At 42.5% G+C, this 16932-nt stretch overlaps 1 protein-coding gene across 2 annotated transcripts in view; it reads left to right on the forward strand.

Moving 5' to 3' along the window:
- The window catches only part of sfswap (splicing factor SWAP), a 67186-nt gene that overhangs the window by 22603 nt on the left and 27651 nt on the right, over positions 1–16932 (forward strand). For both annotated transcript variants that reach the window (XM_088355957.1, XM_088355958.1), the window contains exons 11-14: positions 1203–1263; positions 2441–2544; positions 2614–2746; positions 10544–10740. In XM_088355957.1, coding sequence (XP_088212083.1) covers positions 1203–1263; positions 2441–2544; positions 2614–2746; positions 10544–10740 — 495 coding nt within the window. The remainder of the gene's footprint in view (positions 1–1202; positions 1264–2440; positions 2545–2613; positions 2747–10543; positions 10741–16932) is intronic.

Here is a 16932-nt window from a genome sequence, read left to right on the forward strand (position 1 = left end):
ACATTACATGTCAGGAATCCGCTCTGAGGTTGAGATTGCAAAGTGGTATAGCTGAATAAGGGAGGATATTATTCTATGGTAATCAGCCATGAACTACCAATTAAAATAACAAAAAATAAAACTGATTTGATCAATTCAACTCGCAAGGATTGATGATGTGCATAAATCACCCCATTATTATTTAACAGTTAGGGCCACGCAATTTTGCGAACATAACAGTTCGTGCGCCTTCTTCGTATTTTGCCATAATCGCTAGCTTCGATTCAATGGTTATCGTGTTTTTGCGATGCAATATCGTATCGCATAGACTCGCAAAGTATTCACAAGATTCCTTACTGGAGGGAGAAAAAGGCATTGTGGGAGGTAGTTCAGCAAATGGCATATCTGCATTTTTTTTTAATATGCTTTGCCAAAACCACAAAAGCAGTCCAGCATTTTATATGCAGACAGGCATCTTTAAAATGTAACCCGTCTTACGCACGGACCAAAACGTTTTAATTTCCGAGTCGTTTGGGCACGCAAAGTAGTTTGTTCATGTTATAGTGTGGAAAATGCGCTGAAGTGCTGAAAGTACACCTTATTCCACGCAGTAAAAAGGAAAGGTCACAGAGCGTGATCGCTGTATCCTGGGGATCTACTATACCTGTGTATCTTCTGCTGCTTGAATACTTTTAGCTCACTGAAAATAAGATTCTGCCATACTTAAGGGAAAACTTGTAAAGATCAAATGCATCATTCACCTGCATTAGAGGATAGGAGACCTTGTGTACTGCTCAAGATGCCAGTGGGGAATTGCGAAGATGTTAAAAATACATATCTCAATAAACTTCGAAGGATGGCATTGACGCAGGGAATAAAATTCTCAGAAACGCGAGATCTCGATGTGTCGAAACTTTGAGACATCAAATAGTTCTCCAATTAGGGATTTTAAGACTCCAGCGAGTTAAAAATATCGAGATTTGCATATTGATGTTTATTTCCTACCCACTTAAATTGTTGATCATTGTGACAGTTGATTTTTTTTCTTATTTCCTTAGGAATTACGTTTGTTTTTTGGGGCGAAGGATATGGCTTTTAAAAAGACGAGTGTATTTTTTAGGAGAAGTTATGGAGTTGCTTCTGTGAATATTAATATCCGTCACATTTTCTGAAAATTCAAAGACAATTTTCTCATGACTATTCTTGGAATGTTGTGCATTTAGATGAGTGAAGCTGGAAAAGTCCACTTGGATGAGTCTGGCAGTGATTCCAAAATAAACAAAGGTATTTGCAATTTTCATTTTTTAGTATTCCTTTCCTTATTTTGTCCCGCATCTATTAAGACAACAAACATGCCTATCCGAGCTTAAACCATCCTTTTGTTTCTTCTTCTCGTTTAAAGGGACAGTGTGCAATATTTAGTGCCTCCTAGTGGTACAAAACATCTTTCTTACAGTTTAAAAAAACATTGGTTTGAATGCTAGGCAAAAACGATCATACCAAAGTAAATCATAGGTCGAGAAATTTGGATTTGTTTTACTCAGTTGAATTCATACCTGCCAACTGGCACCGTTTTTCCTTGGCATCAGACCAGGGGTGTCAAAGAGGCGGCTCGCGGGCCGGATCAGGCCCGCTAAGGGATTGAATCCGGCCTGCGAGACAACGCTGAGGGAAGCGCAAGAGAAAAACGAGCTGCAGGTTGAAATATGTCCACTTGATGTTGCCAAAGCCAAGTGCCACTTGCAAAGATGCTGTATTTCTTTCTCTCTCTCTCTTCCTCCCTTTTTCTCTCTCTCTCTTTCACTCTCTCTTTTTCTCTTTGTTCCTTTTTGTCTCTTTAGCGCTGTCTCTTTTTACCTTCTTTTGCTCTTGTCCTTTTCTCCCTTTTCTCTTTCTCTCTCCTGCTTTCCCCTTCCCTCTCTCGTTCTCTCTTTCTTGCTTTCACTTTCTCTTTGGGTTTCTTTCTTTTTCTTTCCCCCTGTTACTATTTCTCTTTTTGTCTCTTTATTTTCTTTCGTTGTCTCTCTCTTTCCCTTTCTCTTGTTCCTTGTCCCTCTCTTTCTCTTATTTCTTTCTCTTTTCTTCTAAATCGACTAGTCCGGCCCCCGAGAGAAAGTTTGTCTTATCGTGTGGCCCCCGGGTAAGAATGAGTTTGACACCCCTACATTGGACAATACAGTGCCATCTCGTGGTCAGATATTACACACTGGGGCTTTAAACTGAAAAAACTCTTCTAAAAAGTTAAAGGATCAATTCATTTTTTTTCTTAAAGAACGAACTATAAATGCACTTTTGAAGATTGCATTGCTATCTCCATTAAAATAAGTCATTGGTATTATTTCTGCATTGAATAAAAATGCATTTTTGAGCAGATTTCGCCACCATTTATTAACCGTGACATTTGTATATTTTTCCCTCTATATTATCTCTGAACTAACGACGGTCTGTTTTTCCGCCGCAGCTTCTTTCGCTCCCATTTGTTTTGCCATTAAGACAAAGGAAACGGAAATGCTACCGTTGGAGAAAAACCGAGTCCGGTTGGACGACGACTCCGACGAAGACAAGGTTTTCTCGCGTCTGGGAATTCGAAATGTGATAAGAAGTCGTTTTCCTCAACAAAATATGCGTTTCCAGTTGCTCGAAGGTGAGAGGCTCCAAAGAGTGGAAGGAAATCCAACGCAAATGGTTGAAAATCAACCTCAAGTTGTCACTGCACCGGAGGAGAAGAGACCGTGTCTCACCTTGCAAGAACTAGAGGCGAAACAAGGTAACATGAAAGTACTGTATTTACCCAACTACGGAGTATACGTGGCACCAGCCAAAAACTGCATAGTTAAGAAGGGAAAAAAAACAAGTTGCACCTGGAGTATAAGTCGCTTTTCCCATTTTTGCGGGAAGTTTATTTGACAAAAGTAATTTGAAAAAAGAGAATCCCAGGTTTCCTTGGCGACGTACAGCCAAAATGGAGTCTGTTGGTGTGACACCTTGAAATTCTTCATTTGCGCAGGTAGCTTTATATCCCCGAGCGATAGGTACTCATTTAAAAGAGCCACATCTGGCTCGCGAGCCATATGTTCCGGGCCCCTGTCCTAAACTTGCTCTTGTCAGGCGGTCAGTGATTTACAAATCTATATTCGGATTTTGAAAAGGATTATTGCAGAAAGTGTTGGCGATCGATCGGTCTTTCCAATCTCGTGATTAACATTCTGCTGCGGTCTCCCCGATGTCTGAGAGACTGCGAGCCTTTTTTGCCAATGCAGCCGGCGTCTCCGTAGAATTTGACAACAAGTCTGGTATCTGTGTGAGATATTAAAGATGGTCCCGGCTAATTTTGCTCTCAATAAATGCTCTAGATCAACTTTGGGATTTTCATTTGTTTTTCCTGCCTGTCGTCACATTTCATGTTCTGCCGTCATCATCATAGGATAGCCTGCCACAAGAGAACGATTCAAACGTCTCTAAAGGCGATACAATAGACCCCCAGGATACGAGGTGGGTATCGCAATGTGAAATAGCAATTTTGCGGAGCATAGAAACCCACGGTAACTAAATAATGTGTTCCGAAGCCCCGGTTCCCCAGGTATAAACATTCAAATAACAAAATAGTACGACCTGTGTGATATAGGGGTGCATATGATTTAATCACATCGATATACATTTAACAAAAGATGACATTCGATTCCGCCTTTTGTGGAATATGACTTGAGCTGGTCCATTAGAGTAGTGGGTGGATGCAGATGGGGATGATCTGGCAAGTTCAAAATAGAATTATTTTTTCAAATTCTCGTTGGGACTATTACCATGCCCTTAAAGTACTCCTTATGCTTAATAATAGATCCTCGATGAGTTACGGCCACGCAACTTAGCGAGTCGTAGGCCCTCTTCATACTTCTTGATAAACGCTAGCTTCTTTTCAATTGGTAGCATGTGTTTGAGTGTCTCTAGCATCAGTGCAAGCTCGCGGATAAATCCAGTACAAAAATAGTGTATTATCGACTCCCCGAGTCCTTATGAAGCACACCGGATACTGAATTGAATAAGGAGAAAGGAGTCCAGCCAATAGTGTATTGACCTTTTCTTGCTCCCATGAGGTAAATCAAGAGCAGACCGGCATTTTATACAGCGTCGAGCAATAGATGACAAGCATCTTAGAGACATAACCCCCACATCTGCACAAACGGCACACAAAATCATTTGTGGTCGATGGTGCCCTTATAATGGGGAAAAACACTGTAAAAAGGGTCTCCGACGTGGTGCCCGCGAAGCCGTTTTGAAAATAGCTCACCGGTGCCGAGTCATTGTGATTTTCTAGTGGTTGACTGTGTCTGTTTAACCCTACTTCTAATAATTAACCTGGTCATAGCATAGTAACGACCTGGGTTAAAAGTTGTGCCTTTTGCACCGATCAGGAACAAAAAGTAGCTCTCAGATCGAAAAATGTTGGACAATGTCAAGTGAAAATGGGGGACCCTATCCTGGGGGTCTACTGTACACATATGAGGGGGGCTGTTTTCAATGAGAGAAAAAGAAGCGGCACAAGAGAGTAATAACCCGCTCTCAATCATCAAGACGGACGCTCATTCCAGCCCGTAAAGACAAACGCAGACCGTTCTAGATTTCAGCATCGAGGGAACTGACAGCTCCACTTAAGGTCCGACAAACAAGTCTCCAAAGCGTTGTGGTCTTTTTGGAGGGCTGCTAGATTGCCAAAGAAAAACGCTCGAAAAGCCCAATAAAAACAAATTGAATTTGCGAGGCTTTGAGGCAAAGGGTCCGGCGGTCAGCGGGCCTCACTTGATCAGATACTGTAGCGGACGGTTAAATGCTAATCCGTATCGACGCGTTGGAAAACGACCCGGAGTGGTTTCCAGTTACAAGTGTTCCCGTTGTCTTCCGCCGCAAGTCTCCCGAGAAAAATCCTCTTTTAGTATTTACTTGTGATGGCTTTGTTAGGGAAAAAACAATATTCCAAATGTAGCGTTTACCAAATTGTTCGAATGAGTTATCTGACTCCATTAAACAAACACAAACTTTATTTTCCTAACAATGCACGCTCGTTTCTTAATTTTAGGGAAAATATTGACAAGAGACAAGCATTTTCACACGGGGGCAGATTTATTTTCTTAAAATATTTAGCTAAGTGAATTCCATCAAATTTAGCCGAATTATTGTCTAATTACCGTATTTTCCGCACTATAAGGCGCACCTAAAAGTCTTAATTTTTTTCAAAAGCTGACCATGCGCCTTATAATACAGTGCGCCTTATATATGGCTCAATATTGAGTCGCAAGGTCTCGCAACTTACGCAACAGCCGCCGACTCGATTTTCCCCCGAAGGCGAAGTCATCCGCGGTGTATGCTGGGATTTATATACCGGCGTTTCATTGGCTAACCAATGTGTCAATCATCATTTGAATCGATCGCTATTGGCTCTAAAGTTATTCGGAGCCTCGGATAGGCTAGAGGGCCGAAACAAACCCTGCAATTGGCCGAAAAAGATGTGTCAATCATCCGTTAAATCGATCGCTATTGGCTGAAGTTATTCGGAGCCTCGGATAGGCTAGAGGGCCAAAACAAACCCTGCAATTGGCCGAAAAAGATTACTGTGAATAGCAAGCTTGCTAAAGTATGCCATTAAGAAACATCTTTCATTAGTCTGTATTTGTAAATATTTGACTCTCCTGGATTGACTTCACTCACGGTTGTAAGAAGACCATGGATGCGTATCATTATCGAACGTGAGAACTTAGGTGAGCTATGCGGCTTTATATTTTCCCGGTATCTTGTTTTAGAACGATCTTGATGTTGCTGTGATGAGTTGAGTGAATTCAACTCAATTCCAAGTGTTTGACATATGTACAGTAAAGTTGCGAGCGAAAAAGAAAATAGAAACTAAGGAACGGTTGGCATTTCTTGAATCCCAAGACTTTAACCTTCCGAATTATATTTGAAATGATGCATTCGAGTGACATCGTACGGACACCGCATCTGCACGTGTCTACGCGTCTTTGCAAGCTTTGGGAATGTTAAGGGGGTAATCAGTTGGACTGAATCATCTGACTGTTTTGTCGAGGTTCCAATTGTAGCGCCTTATAATCCGATGCGCCTTATCTATGGAAGATATAGGTCCAAAAACTATTTTTGGGGGGTGCGCTCTATAGTGCGGAAAATACGGTAGTCTAATTAGTCTTCGTCGAGCCTCCCATCTCTCGTCTCTGCTACCGTCTCTCTTCTCCCGTCTTTTTCACACGTCGGGGCATTGGCTCCTTCCCCATGGGCGGGCCAGGAACTCCCCACCTCGTCTGACCGGTGCATCACGAAGCCCCCATGAGGCGGGTCAGGTGCCAACTTCACCTCCTCTTCGCCGAAAGACGCCGCCATGTCTAAACAACAAGAAATCTTATCAGAACTCTTGTCTCCTTTTCCCGCGTCAACCCTCGTCCCCGTTCTGGTTTTTCTGTAAACATCATTCTTGTCTAGGCCACACTGACCCCAAGCCTTCCCTGTGAAAAATCCCCAATGCATTCAGCCAATGTAATTTGTATTATATTAAATCCCTTATAGTCAAATTAAAAATCCTTCAGCTTCAATAGCAAAACCACTGCCACTCATGCTGTAAGGACAGTGGCAACACAATTGGCCCCGAAGCGAAAAAATAGCCCCATCTGAAATGAACGGGTTTGAGAATTTCCCATCCAGAATGCATGGGGCCCATTCATTTCAATGGGTAGCCATGGTAACTAGGGCGTTTCCAGAGCTGGCACGAGCGTATCCACGGCAGGTTTTCACCAACGACGATGTGATTTTATCTTAACGACACCGTCGCTTTTTGCGTTCGTATATAAAAGCGAAACCATTGATGTAGAACTCGCGTTGTTCCGTATCGTGCTAGTTTTCAACATTTGCTACAACCGCTCAGTCGCCTTTAGCGCCGAGCCGCTGTAAACAATGATCCGGTGTATGAAAAAGCCAGGCTTGTCGGATATGATTTTTGTCCACTCTCCGCGAGGCCATTATCAACATGTCACTAAATCAATACCACAAACTGCAACACGACATCACGGTATCTATTCCCTACAGCCATCGGCTCATTATCCACTTAGCGTCTTCTTATAAGCCAACCCGAAACGTGTTTTTTAGGCAGGGACTTTCTGGATCCTTCCCCGTCTCCCCCCCTCGTCTTCGTTCTCGAGCTTGTTGACACGGTCCTCTACCCGTTGCTGTCGCTCTCTGCTCTCGGCCTGTGAATTTATTCCACCCCCATTGTCATGCAGATTTCTCCATGCTTTTTCTTCCCACGTTTCCACTCTGGTGTTTGATGCCGTCTCAATGTGCTCGAGATAATCTGAGAGCGCCGCAGGGGTGCTTTTATTGAGGTGCTCTTAATAATTACAAGATCAAATCTTAACATATGTTTTGTTGGTTTGTGGGTTTATTTTTCCTTTCATTTTTTTTCTCTTCTGAATTGTACCCTTATCTACCAGCGGGCCATTTATTTTGAATCCATCAGGGTATGGCTAGGTTTTGATGTTTTATGCAGTCGCTACAAAGTTAAACATGAAACAAAACTCTAAAAGCAGCATTGTCCTTGCTTCTCACATATCCCTCTAATGCAGGGATCGGGAACCTTTCTGACTCCAAGAGCAAAGAAAGCAAAATATTGAGATTGTTTTTTCCAGCGAGAACCACTTCATCATTTACAGGCATGAAAATCTCTCACCTCGAAGAAATAATTCACCGGATGTCAAAAAGGGCGATCTTCGTTAATTGTATAGATCCAAAAAGAGAATGTTTCCCAGAACGAGTCGAGCATTTGAGCCGGTGCTTTAAAATTCAAATCGGTGTCCTTCGCTCTGGCAAAAGTACTGTATTTATTCGTGCGTAACGCGCATTCGATTCTATCTCGTTACCGCGTCATTTTCATTCACAGTACCAGAGACAAATGTGAGAGAATGGAGAAGACAAAGTCATCCTCAAAGACGTACATGGAAAAAAGCACGCCGAGGGAAACGACTCTTTAGCGTATCTGATGACGAATTGGACTTGAAAGAACATTAAATGAATCGTGTGCGGCACAGTTCTGAGGTCATGAGATCAAACTTCCCGTCTGTAGTTTGCATGTTTTCCCCGTGCTTGCGTGGGTTTCCTCCAGGGCACTCCGGTTTCCTCCCACATTCCAAAAACATGCATGTCAGTTTAATTGGCCGGTCCAAATTGTCCCTAGGTGTGAACGAGCGAGCAGATTGTCTCTTTCTGTGATTGGCTGGCAAGCGGTTGAGGGTGTCCCCTGCCCACTGCTTGAAGATAGCTGGGATGGGCTCCAGCACCCCCGCGACCCTACTGAGGATAAGCGTTGCAGATAATGGATGGATGGATGGGTTATGTGGGTACTGTCGTCACAGTTGTCAACAAATGATTTGAAACGTGGTCGAATGCTTCGTTTGAGCTGAGAAAAAATGCGATCCAAAACTAGGGCGCACGTTATACAATAATTGTTAGAGTATTTCCTCCACACCTTTCTCACTTTTTTAGGCTCTGACCCATTTTCATGCCTGCTTTTAAGACAAAAGCCGTCAAACCGTCTCCGGACAAAAGCTAATGCTTCGCTTTATTTTATTTCACCGAGTGACATTTGATGATTTTATAAAAGTATGAAATAATAATGCCAAAGCCGGTGTTCCAATATCAATAAAGATTCCGCTTCAAATGTGTCTCCCGCGGTTACCATTGTCGACGTTCACATAGTGGAAAATAATGGTTTTGAAAGGAGCTGTGAGCAAAATTCTTTCATAAATATGTCAGAAAACACGCATGTATTTACTGGCAGCTATGCGACATGGTTACAGTTCTAACCTTGGAAATTGAATGGCCACTATTTGTCCTATTTCTGCACCATTTCAAATCTTAATGCTCATTGTTGATCATTCCTCTTTTTCACCTCTTGCGCAAACTACGCTAGAGTACAGATCGCGTGTATGCCGATGCACACTTCAATGGCTTTGAGACACGCAAAAAAAGAAACCATGACATTTCTTCAGCATTAAAGCGATAAAAGCGCTACAACGCTCCTGCGACTCGTGGCCTAAACGTATTAAGATAGGGAATTTTATCCCCGAGCCAGATGTACTCATGAAAACGTTTGCATCAACAATCTCTTGCTTTAATCGTGTATACGGACTTTACAAGAGCCTTCATGGTATTTTGGTATTTCATTCTTTAACATTTGTTGAAGAGGTGGAAAGGCGGCTTACCCTTATCAAAATGCACGATGCCAGGCGTTATTTGGATTTCCTTTTTTTTTCCCTCTTTTTTTTTCTTCAATTCCTTTTTCTTTTTTTCACGTTATCTGACTTTTTCTCCATTTTCATTTTTTTGCTTTCTTTCCCCATACTTTTTTTTTATTCCCCTTTTCCTTTTTTGCCTCTCTTATTTCTCCTTCCCTGTTTTATATTCTTGTTTAAAATAAAGATTTTTCCTTTCTCTTTGTCTTTGAGAAAGGCAGGGGAACAATGGGTAAAAAGGCTGCTTTTTGCTCACTTTCAGTGTATGTAGTTTGTAGTCTTCCTTGTTTGCTTGCACTACACTCAACAGCGACATCTAGTGCAAAATATACTGTCCCTTTAAGAACAGTGGAATGTTTTTACCAGCGCTGTCTTTCTAGAAAGCCCATTTGGCCCAACCTCACCCGGACCCTAGCTTCCAAAGCCCTCGACTCAATTGAGTCGGAGACACCTGTCGTAAAACCTTGCACGGTAAGGCGTACTTATGATTACTGTACGCTGTTAGGGAAAAAACTATATTACAAATGATTGTTTACCAAATTGTTCGAATGAGTTATCTGGCTCCATTAACCAAACACAAACTTCATTCTCCTAACAATGCATGCTCCTTTCTTAATTTAGGGAAAAATATTGACAAGAGACAGGCGTTTCCACACGGGGGCATTTTTATTTTTTTAAAGCATTCAACGAAGTGAATTCCATCAAATTTAGCCAAATTATTCTCGAATGAGTCTAATTAGTCTTCGTCGAGCCTCCCTCTCACGATCTCCCATCTCTCGTCTCTCCTTCCGTCTTTTCACACGTCAAAGCGTCGGCCACCCCCCATGGGCGGGCCAGTAACTCCCCGCGTCTACCCCCAATGGGGCGGGTCAGGTGCCAGCTTCACCACCTCCTCGCCGAAAGGCGCCGCCATGTCTAAAGGAAACTCATGTCAGCTCAAAACAATGCCAAGCGTTTATCAAAACAAGGCCTAGTTCCCTCGTCAGCGCCCCGCTATCAAAATTCCCCAGCCAAAACACTCCACACTTGGAACGGCGCAACCTGTCCTCGAACTTCAGCCTCCTCTGTGGAAAATCTTCATCGCATTCAATAACTGTCATTTGTAAAATCCCTTATAGTCAATTCAATAAAATCAAAAATCCTTTCAATCGTACCCACCGTGGCCTGCGGTATATACGGCACACATCGGTCAGAATTGGAATCGTTAGTTACTCCGGTATTTAACAATAGAAATAAAGGGAAGAACCTAAATGTCGTTTGCCGTTACGGCCTTCTCTTCCCAGCCAAACAGAAACTGGAGGATCGTTTGGCAGCCGCGGCGAGGGAGAAGCTGGCACAGGCGTGCAAAGAGTCTAAGGAGAAACAGCTCCAGGCGGAGAGGAAGAGGAAGGCGGCGCTATTCCTCCAAACTCTACGCAACCCATTAACGGGGGAGCCGGAGGCCAAGAGAGCTGAACTGGACTTATCCGCACAGCTGGAGGTAGATAAATGTTTGATAAAGGAGCTTCTGTAATTGTCATTGTGTTCCCCGTCCTGCATTATTTAACCGGGCCCTTAACCTTCTCACCCTGCCTGAAATCTTGGCCAAGCCATTCGTAAAGGAACAAATTGTCGGTCTCCTCGCACGATGCCTCTTTTTTCCTGGAGAGCAGGGCTCGCGAGCCATATACGGCTCTTTTCCTGAGTACGTATGTGGGGATGAGTTGACAGCAGCCTACCTAGCTGCCGCGTTTCAAAGTCGAGGGACTAGATGCTGATTTGGATACCTGCGAAGCCGAGGCGACACTGTGAAAATTGAGGCAATTTCTCAACCACAGTTTATAGATAGATAGATACTTTATTCATGCCCATAGGGAAATTCACTCTTCCTGCAGTAGCCTTTTGTTGTTTATTAACAGATGAACAGGAGGGCCTCGTGGTGCTGTGTTGTAGTTTAGCAACAGCGGAGTGGATGACGTCACACGCTAGGCCAAAAGTTGGACGTCCCTGCGGCAGATGGAAATCTTTGTGCCCAGGGTTACACCGCCTCGTGTTGACGTAGATAGCGAGTCCGCTGAAGCCGGGTAGCTCCACGTTAGCGTACGGGATGCTAGACGTGAGCCACGTTTCCGTAAAAGTTGGGGTGTTTTGGTAGTAGGTCGATAAGAAATCCTTTAAATGGAAGCTAATTAGGCTAATTCAACTGTTTGTTTACTGTTGAGATACTTTCTGATAAAAACACCCAGACAAAACTGTATAACCGGGTGAAACTGCCAGCAAACTACTTAGAGCAATTTGATGGGTGAGCAGTAGAAGTGGGCAGATCTCTGCACACAGTGCAAGAAACTCCCTTCTCTCTGCCAGTTTTCATTTACATGTAAACTTATTATGTTATTTAACCCGATACACCAACAGTGGGGCAAATAAATATTTGGTAAACCACGAGTTGTGCAAGATCTCCAACTTGTAGAGATTAGAGAGGCCTGTCATTGGCAACCATGAGAGACAGAATGTGGAAGAAAACAGAAAATCGATCTTTTACAATTCGTTCATTTATAACGGAGGCCTCTGTAATATTTTCAAGTGAGAGAACTTGCACGATTTGTGGTTCAGAAAATACTTCTTCACCCCATTGTATAATACACATATGTTCTACTTCCGATAGTTTGTCACAAAAGTGAGTACACTCCTCGCATATCTGCAGAGATTTAATCATAATGTTGAAATCAACAAGACTGAAGAAACATGGCTTTGACAAAATGAAAGGAAGTCTGTATATAGCAGTGTCAATTCACACCCCAAAAAATAACCCCTCCAAATATAGCCATTATTAGTTCAACCCATGGTAACAAAAGCGAATGCACCCTTAACTAGAAGTTCCTGAAGTTCCAAATTTTGTGTGACCGTTAAATTTTGCAGAACCACTTGAATTTTAACAGTGCCTCACAAAATGTTCTTCCCAGCTTCAGTTTTTCACAGTAAATGCTCGAGTTTGTGTTTGCCTTAATAAAATGCATCTCCCCAATGCCACTCATGCGGCCCCAAACCATGACATTCCCAACACCATACTCGACTTGAGGCACGACACAAACGTGTTTGTACTCCTCGCCTGGTGGCCGCCACGCACGCTTAACACCATCTGAGCGAAATCGGTTCCTGTTTTTCTCATCCGACCGCAAGATATCTTTCCAGTAAGCCTTGGCTTTCAGTGACAGACTTCTTTGAATTTGTGTCAGAGCCACGCGTTCCATGAAACATTATCATGAAATCTCTGCAGAAATGTGAGGCGTGTACTCACTTTTGTGACGTACTGTATACTATTTTGTTTTTGAATTTGATTTCTTTTTTTACTCTGGGTAAGGGAGGGTTTGGAGCTTCGCATTACCATAGGCCCCCTCGCTGTACGGAATTTGACTTTGCCATCCCCGCCTCAAAACGGAATCGTGTCGTATTCCGGGATCTATTGGAATCGAATAGAGTCTGACCTGAATTGTGAAGAGCGATATTTCATTTGAAAGGAAATGAGGCGGCATTGTGTTCTTTTTACCTAGTGGACACTTCAGTCGGAGATTGACACTTTGCTTCAATTAGCTCGCTCGCGGCTGCAAAATTCCGCGGATATAATTGGTTGTGACAGCCTGCGGTATCTCAGGCAAAGCGCTTCACATTTGAAACGAGCAGCTGTAGATTTGGTATTCATGGCTGACGCCATTGGCGCTGGGCCCGGGATCTCCCGTACCCTGTCAATTAAGCCCAAGCTTTTATTTGGGATATTTGATTGTTGAAGAACTTTGTTTCAAGGGGAATCTGATGCGGGGTTATATCCATCATCACTTATATACAAAGTTATTCATTACGATACAAAAAAAATTCCGCCATGTATTGTTGGTAATGCAGAATCTCCCTGTGTTTATGACAATAGTGAGACATTTTTTTAGACTAATCTATCGAGACATTACATTTTTGGATTGTAGTACCATATGTTCCGGACTATAAGGCGCACACTCAAAAACACACAATCGGCCAAAAAATGTGAAAAATCTCCTTATACCCGGGGGCGCCTTATTTATTGCACAAATAAGATTGGAAATATATAGGGTTTCTCTGCGGATCCTTGAAAAGCCCTAAAGGCATTCAATTCATGATTCTAAAAATAAGGCTGTCGTTGGCATTAAAATGTATTACAAACAATTTTTGAGATAAAAACATTAAGATTTCTATGTGTTTGAACTCAAAAGATTTAGTTCCATTTTTCAATTCTCTCTCTTTAAATAATTCACCAATTTATTTTCGTGGCTACATCGCATGGCCGCGATGGTTTCAGTCGGGCCTTTCAAAGCAGACTTAGCAGTCTACCCACAATACGCATGGCAACTTCGGAAAGGTTTACTTTGGACCACGGAAAAGTTTACATTTAATGAGAAGTGGCTGTCCGACAATGGCTAAAAGCTGTGCCGGCTCCTGTGTTTAGGCACAATTTGTTTGGTTTTTGTTGACTGGGTCTTAAATTTGAATTCAAAAGGTATTAAAACGTCTTGAATTTAACTTAAGCTGTCGGAACTCTGATACGCTTTTTTTTATCGCGTGTGTGTTACTAAGCGAGGTCTTACAGTATACTACCGTGTCGTGCGCAATGATGGATCGATCAAAAATATCGCTGACCAAAATCACAAAACATTGCACAGGATTAAAACCCGGGTTTCAGCGGTGTGAGCACCAACTCCCATCTACGAAACCGTTAGTGGTACAGATGACATACGAAAAGGATTGTTTCTTCAAGAGTTATGTCCTGCCTTGTGCTTTTGGCGTTTATTTATACCTTTCAAGACCACTTTATTATTTTTTCTACATTCTCGAACACTTTTTTGCCACAGTGAGTAAAAATACTTGGTTAATGAGATCAAATGCCTTTTCGTATATCATCTCTATCGCTAGCAATGTAGTGGTTCGCTTTATGCGCCGATGACCTGCGTTCGATTCCCCGTCGCATTCAATGTTTTGCTATCTTGGTCAGCGAAACCAATCATTATACTAATGTATAGCATAAGTGTATGAAATGTGCATGGTTATACACAAATGCAGGAGCTCTTGGTGTAGTATTAATTTCGTGCGCCTTATACATGAAAAGTTTAGAAAAGAAGACTATTTTTAGCATTTGGTGTGTGCTGTCTACTGGGGCTTGTCGTGCGGAAACCAAATCACTTTTTTAATGTTTGTTTGCATTTCATCTGGTTGCCAAATGTGTCATTCTGTTGTTCATTTTGAAATGAAGTTATGCAACCTTTCATGGCTTGGGAAATATGATTAGCAGGAGTACGGATTTATATATACTCCTCTTATGTATGGATGGTTTTGAGCTGGCGCTTTTTTATGGGTTAGAAGAGAACTGGCACGCCGCCTTTTAGGCCAGGTCGTTGGGCACATCTGTCATGATGGCGCCGTTTCTCCAGATGTTCAATGACTTCCGCTGCAGCAATTCAATCATAGATAAGTCACTGTGTGAAACGCTACAATTACGCCGTTCATTTTTTTTGTCACGCAAGCAAGTATTTTACCACCTATTAGGGAAAAGTAATTGCACCTTAGTAACGTTGAGAATTCTGTTATAAGCCTAGTGAGATCGGTTTGGAAAAGAAGTTGATTTTTCCTGTCTCTTAAATATGTTTTTAGGGTTTATAAACGTTTAAAAAATGAACATTTTATTGAATCTCCCTCGCTTTAATTTTTCTACTATACCGACAAACGTTTCTTTTACCATATTTTCAGCACCGGCCATAAAATGCACACTACAAGATTGTCTCAGAAGACTTGACTATTTTAATAAAGTTCATTATTTTCCGTTACTAAAACGGATCAGCCATAAAGGGTGCGGGGCTCAAAGAACAGCAACTTTATCGGCCGATCGTCAAAACAAGTAACATCGGCGAGTCAAATTAAGGAACTGTCGTCCTTTGTATTTTTCTAATAGTAAAAACAACAAACTTATCATCTTGTGGATCATGAAATCCTAAACCGATATAAATGCATCATTTCCCACATAGCTAGCCACTCCTTGCACATCTGTTCTCCTCTGCACTATTGTACTACAGTGTTATTGTTACTGTTTACCTGACTGCCCATTTTGCACATCTGGTGAGCTGCTCCTCTTGCACTCTTTGCACTACTGTAAAATACTATACATAGATAGATAGATACTTTATTCATCCGCTTTGGGAAATTGACATTTCCAGCAGCATCCCTTCGCTGAGAACAATACAATAATAAAGCCAAAAGAATACAATATACAAATACCCAGTGTGACGTGCAAATGCCCACTGTAGCGTGTTATATAAACATACATACATAGCCATAATGATTTAGTATATTATTAGTACTCAATACTCCAACTCAATACAACATTTTATTTATATCTGTACATTCAAGGAAATGTATCGACATTTCGTTCTGTATACACGTGTACTAGAATGACAATAAAGTAGATCTGAATCTGAAAAAAATAAGACCTTCCATATGATAAGCCAAAGCCAAAACTCGACTTATAGTCCAGAAAATACAGTAATGTGCCCGTTGCGAATATCGCATCCTGGGTATATCTTGCCCAAGCAGGAGAGACACCAGCTGTTTTTCTTTTCAGGCTGGTGTTTGGATAAGTTTTCCCATAAGTCAGAGGTCATTTGAAGCAAAGCGTGCTTCTGTCATTTCATCGTCTCTCCCTTAGCAGCGAATCCCGTTAACAAGTAAACAGAAGGCGCAATAAATATTCCTCTCCGGGTTTCGCGGCTGTTTTTTTTTTTTTTTTTTTCAAATAGCTATCGATTGTTCGGCGCGCCGGCCCCTCCGCTCTGGGGACGTCGGCCCCTTTATCTCCTTTTCCTCCAGCGTTCATATACTTTCTTTTTTGATCATTTCGGTCGTCCTTCTTCCCTCCCGTATTTTTCCCGCGGATTTTACGAGATTATAAACGGGGCGGATTGAGAGCGGTTGAACGGCGTTTCCGAACCTGTCCTGTCATTCTCCTATGCTCGTTTTCCCTATCGGATCTCGGTCGACGGGGACGCAACGTGCCACGGAAAGGGAAAACCGGTGAAGTAGCGTCAGCCCCCGTAAGGGTCAAACCTACCGACTGAGAGTATACCACTGTCACTAAACGACCAGAGATCTACATATCAAAACACCGAATAGTCATTTTACATGAGTAAGACAAAATGGGAGGTCTTTTACTTTCTGTGTAAGGAAGCAATGCGGGAAGCTGGTCTTTGCGACCATTCAAATAAAAACGTCCCGTATGTAGCGGCTTCCCACGAGTTGTAGTTCCAGGTCACCCGTTTCACGGGTAATTGATCTGCCGTCGGTGAGATAGATGCTCGGCAGGGGTGGCGTGTAAAAGTGCGTAGGTAACCTCATCGCAGTAGGCAGGACCTACGACCTCGATCTTGCTTTCGCTCCCGAGAGCGCATCAGTCCCTTCCCGGACCTGATCACAACTGTTTTTGCTCTCTTCTGACTTTCCTCAGAATGCGATATAATTGTTTTTTTCTTTTTGCTTTTTCAATGTTACGAGCCATGCTTCGCTGTTTGTTTGAGTGGCCATATTGACATGTGCGTCCGCCTCACTTTTTGACTGACATCAGTCTATCACAGTCACACACTCTCAATGGTCCCTCTAAGCTGTGCGCGTGCAATTGCTCACTGGC

Source organism: Urocampus carinirostris, chromosome 16 (assembly GCF_059441175.1).
Source record: "Urocampus carinirostris isolate Australia breed hairy pipefish chromosome 16, RoL_Ucar_1.0, whole genome shotgun sequence".
NCBI classification, from domain to species: domain Eukaryota; kingdom Metazoa; phylum Chordata; class Actinopteri; order Syngnathiformes; family Syngnathidae; genus Urocampus; species Urocampus carinirostris.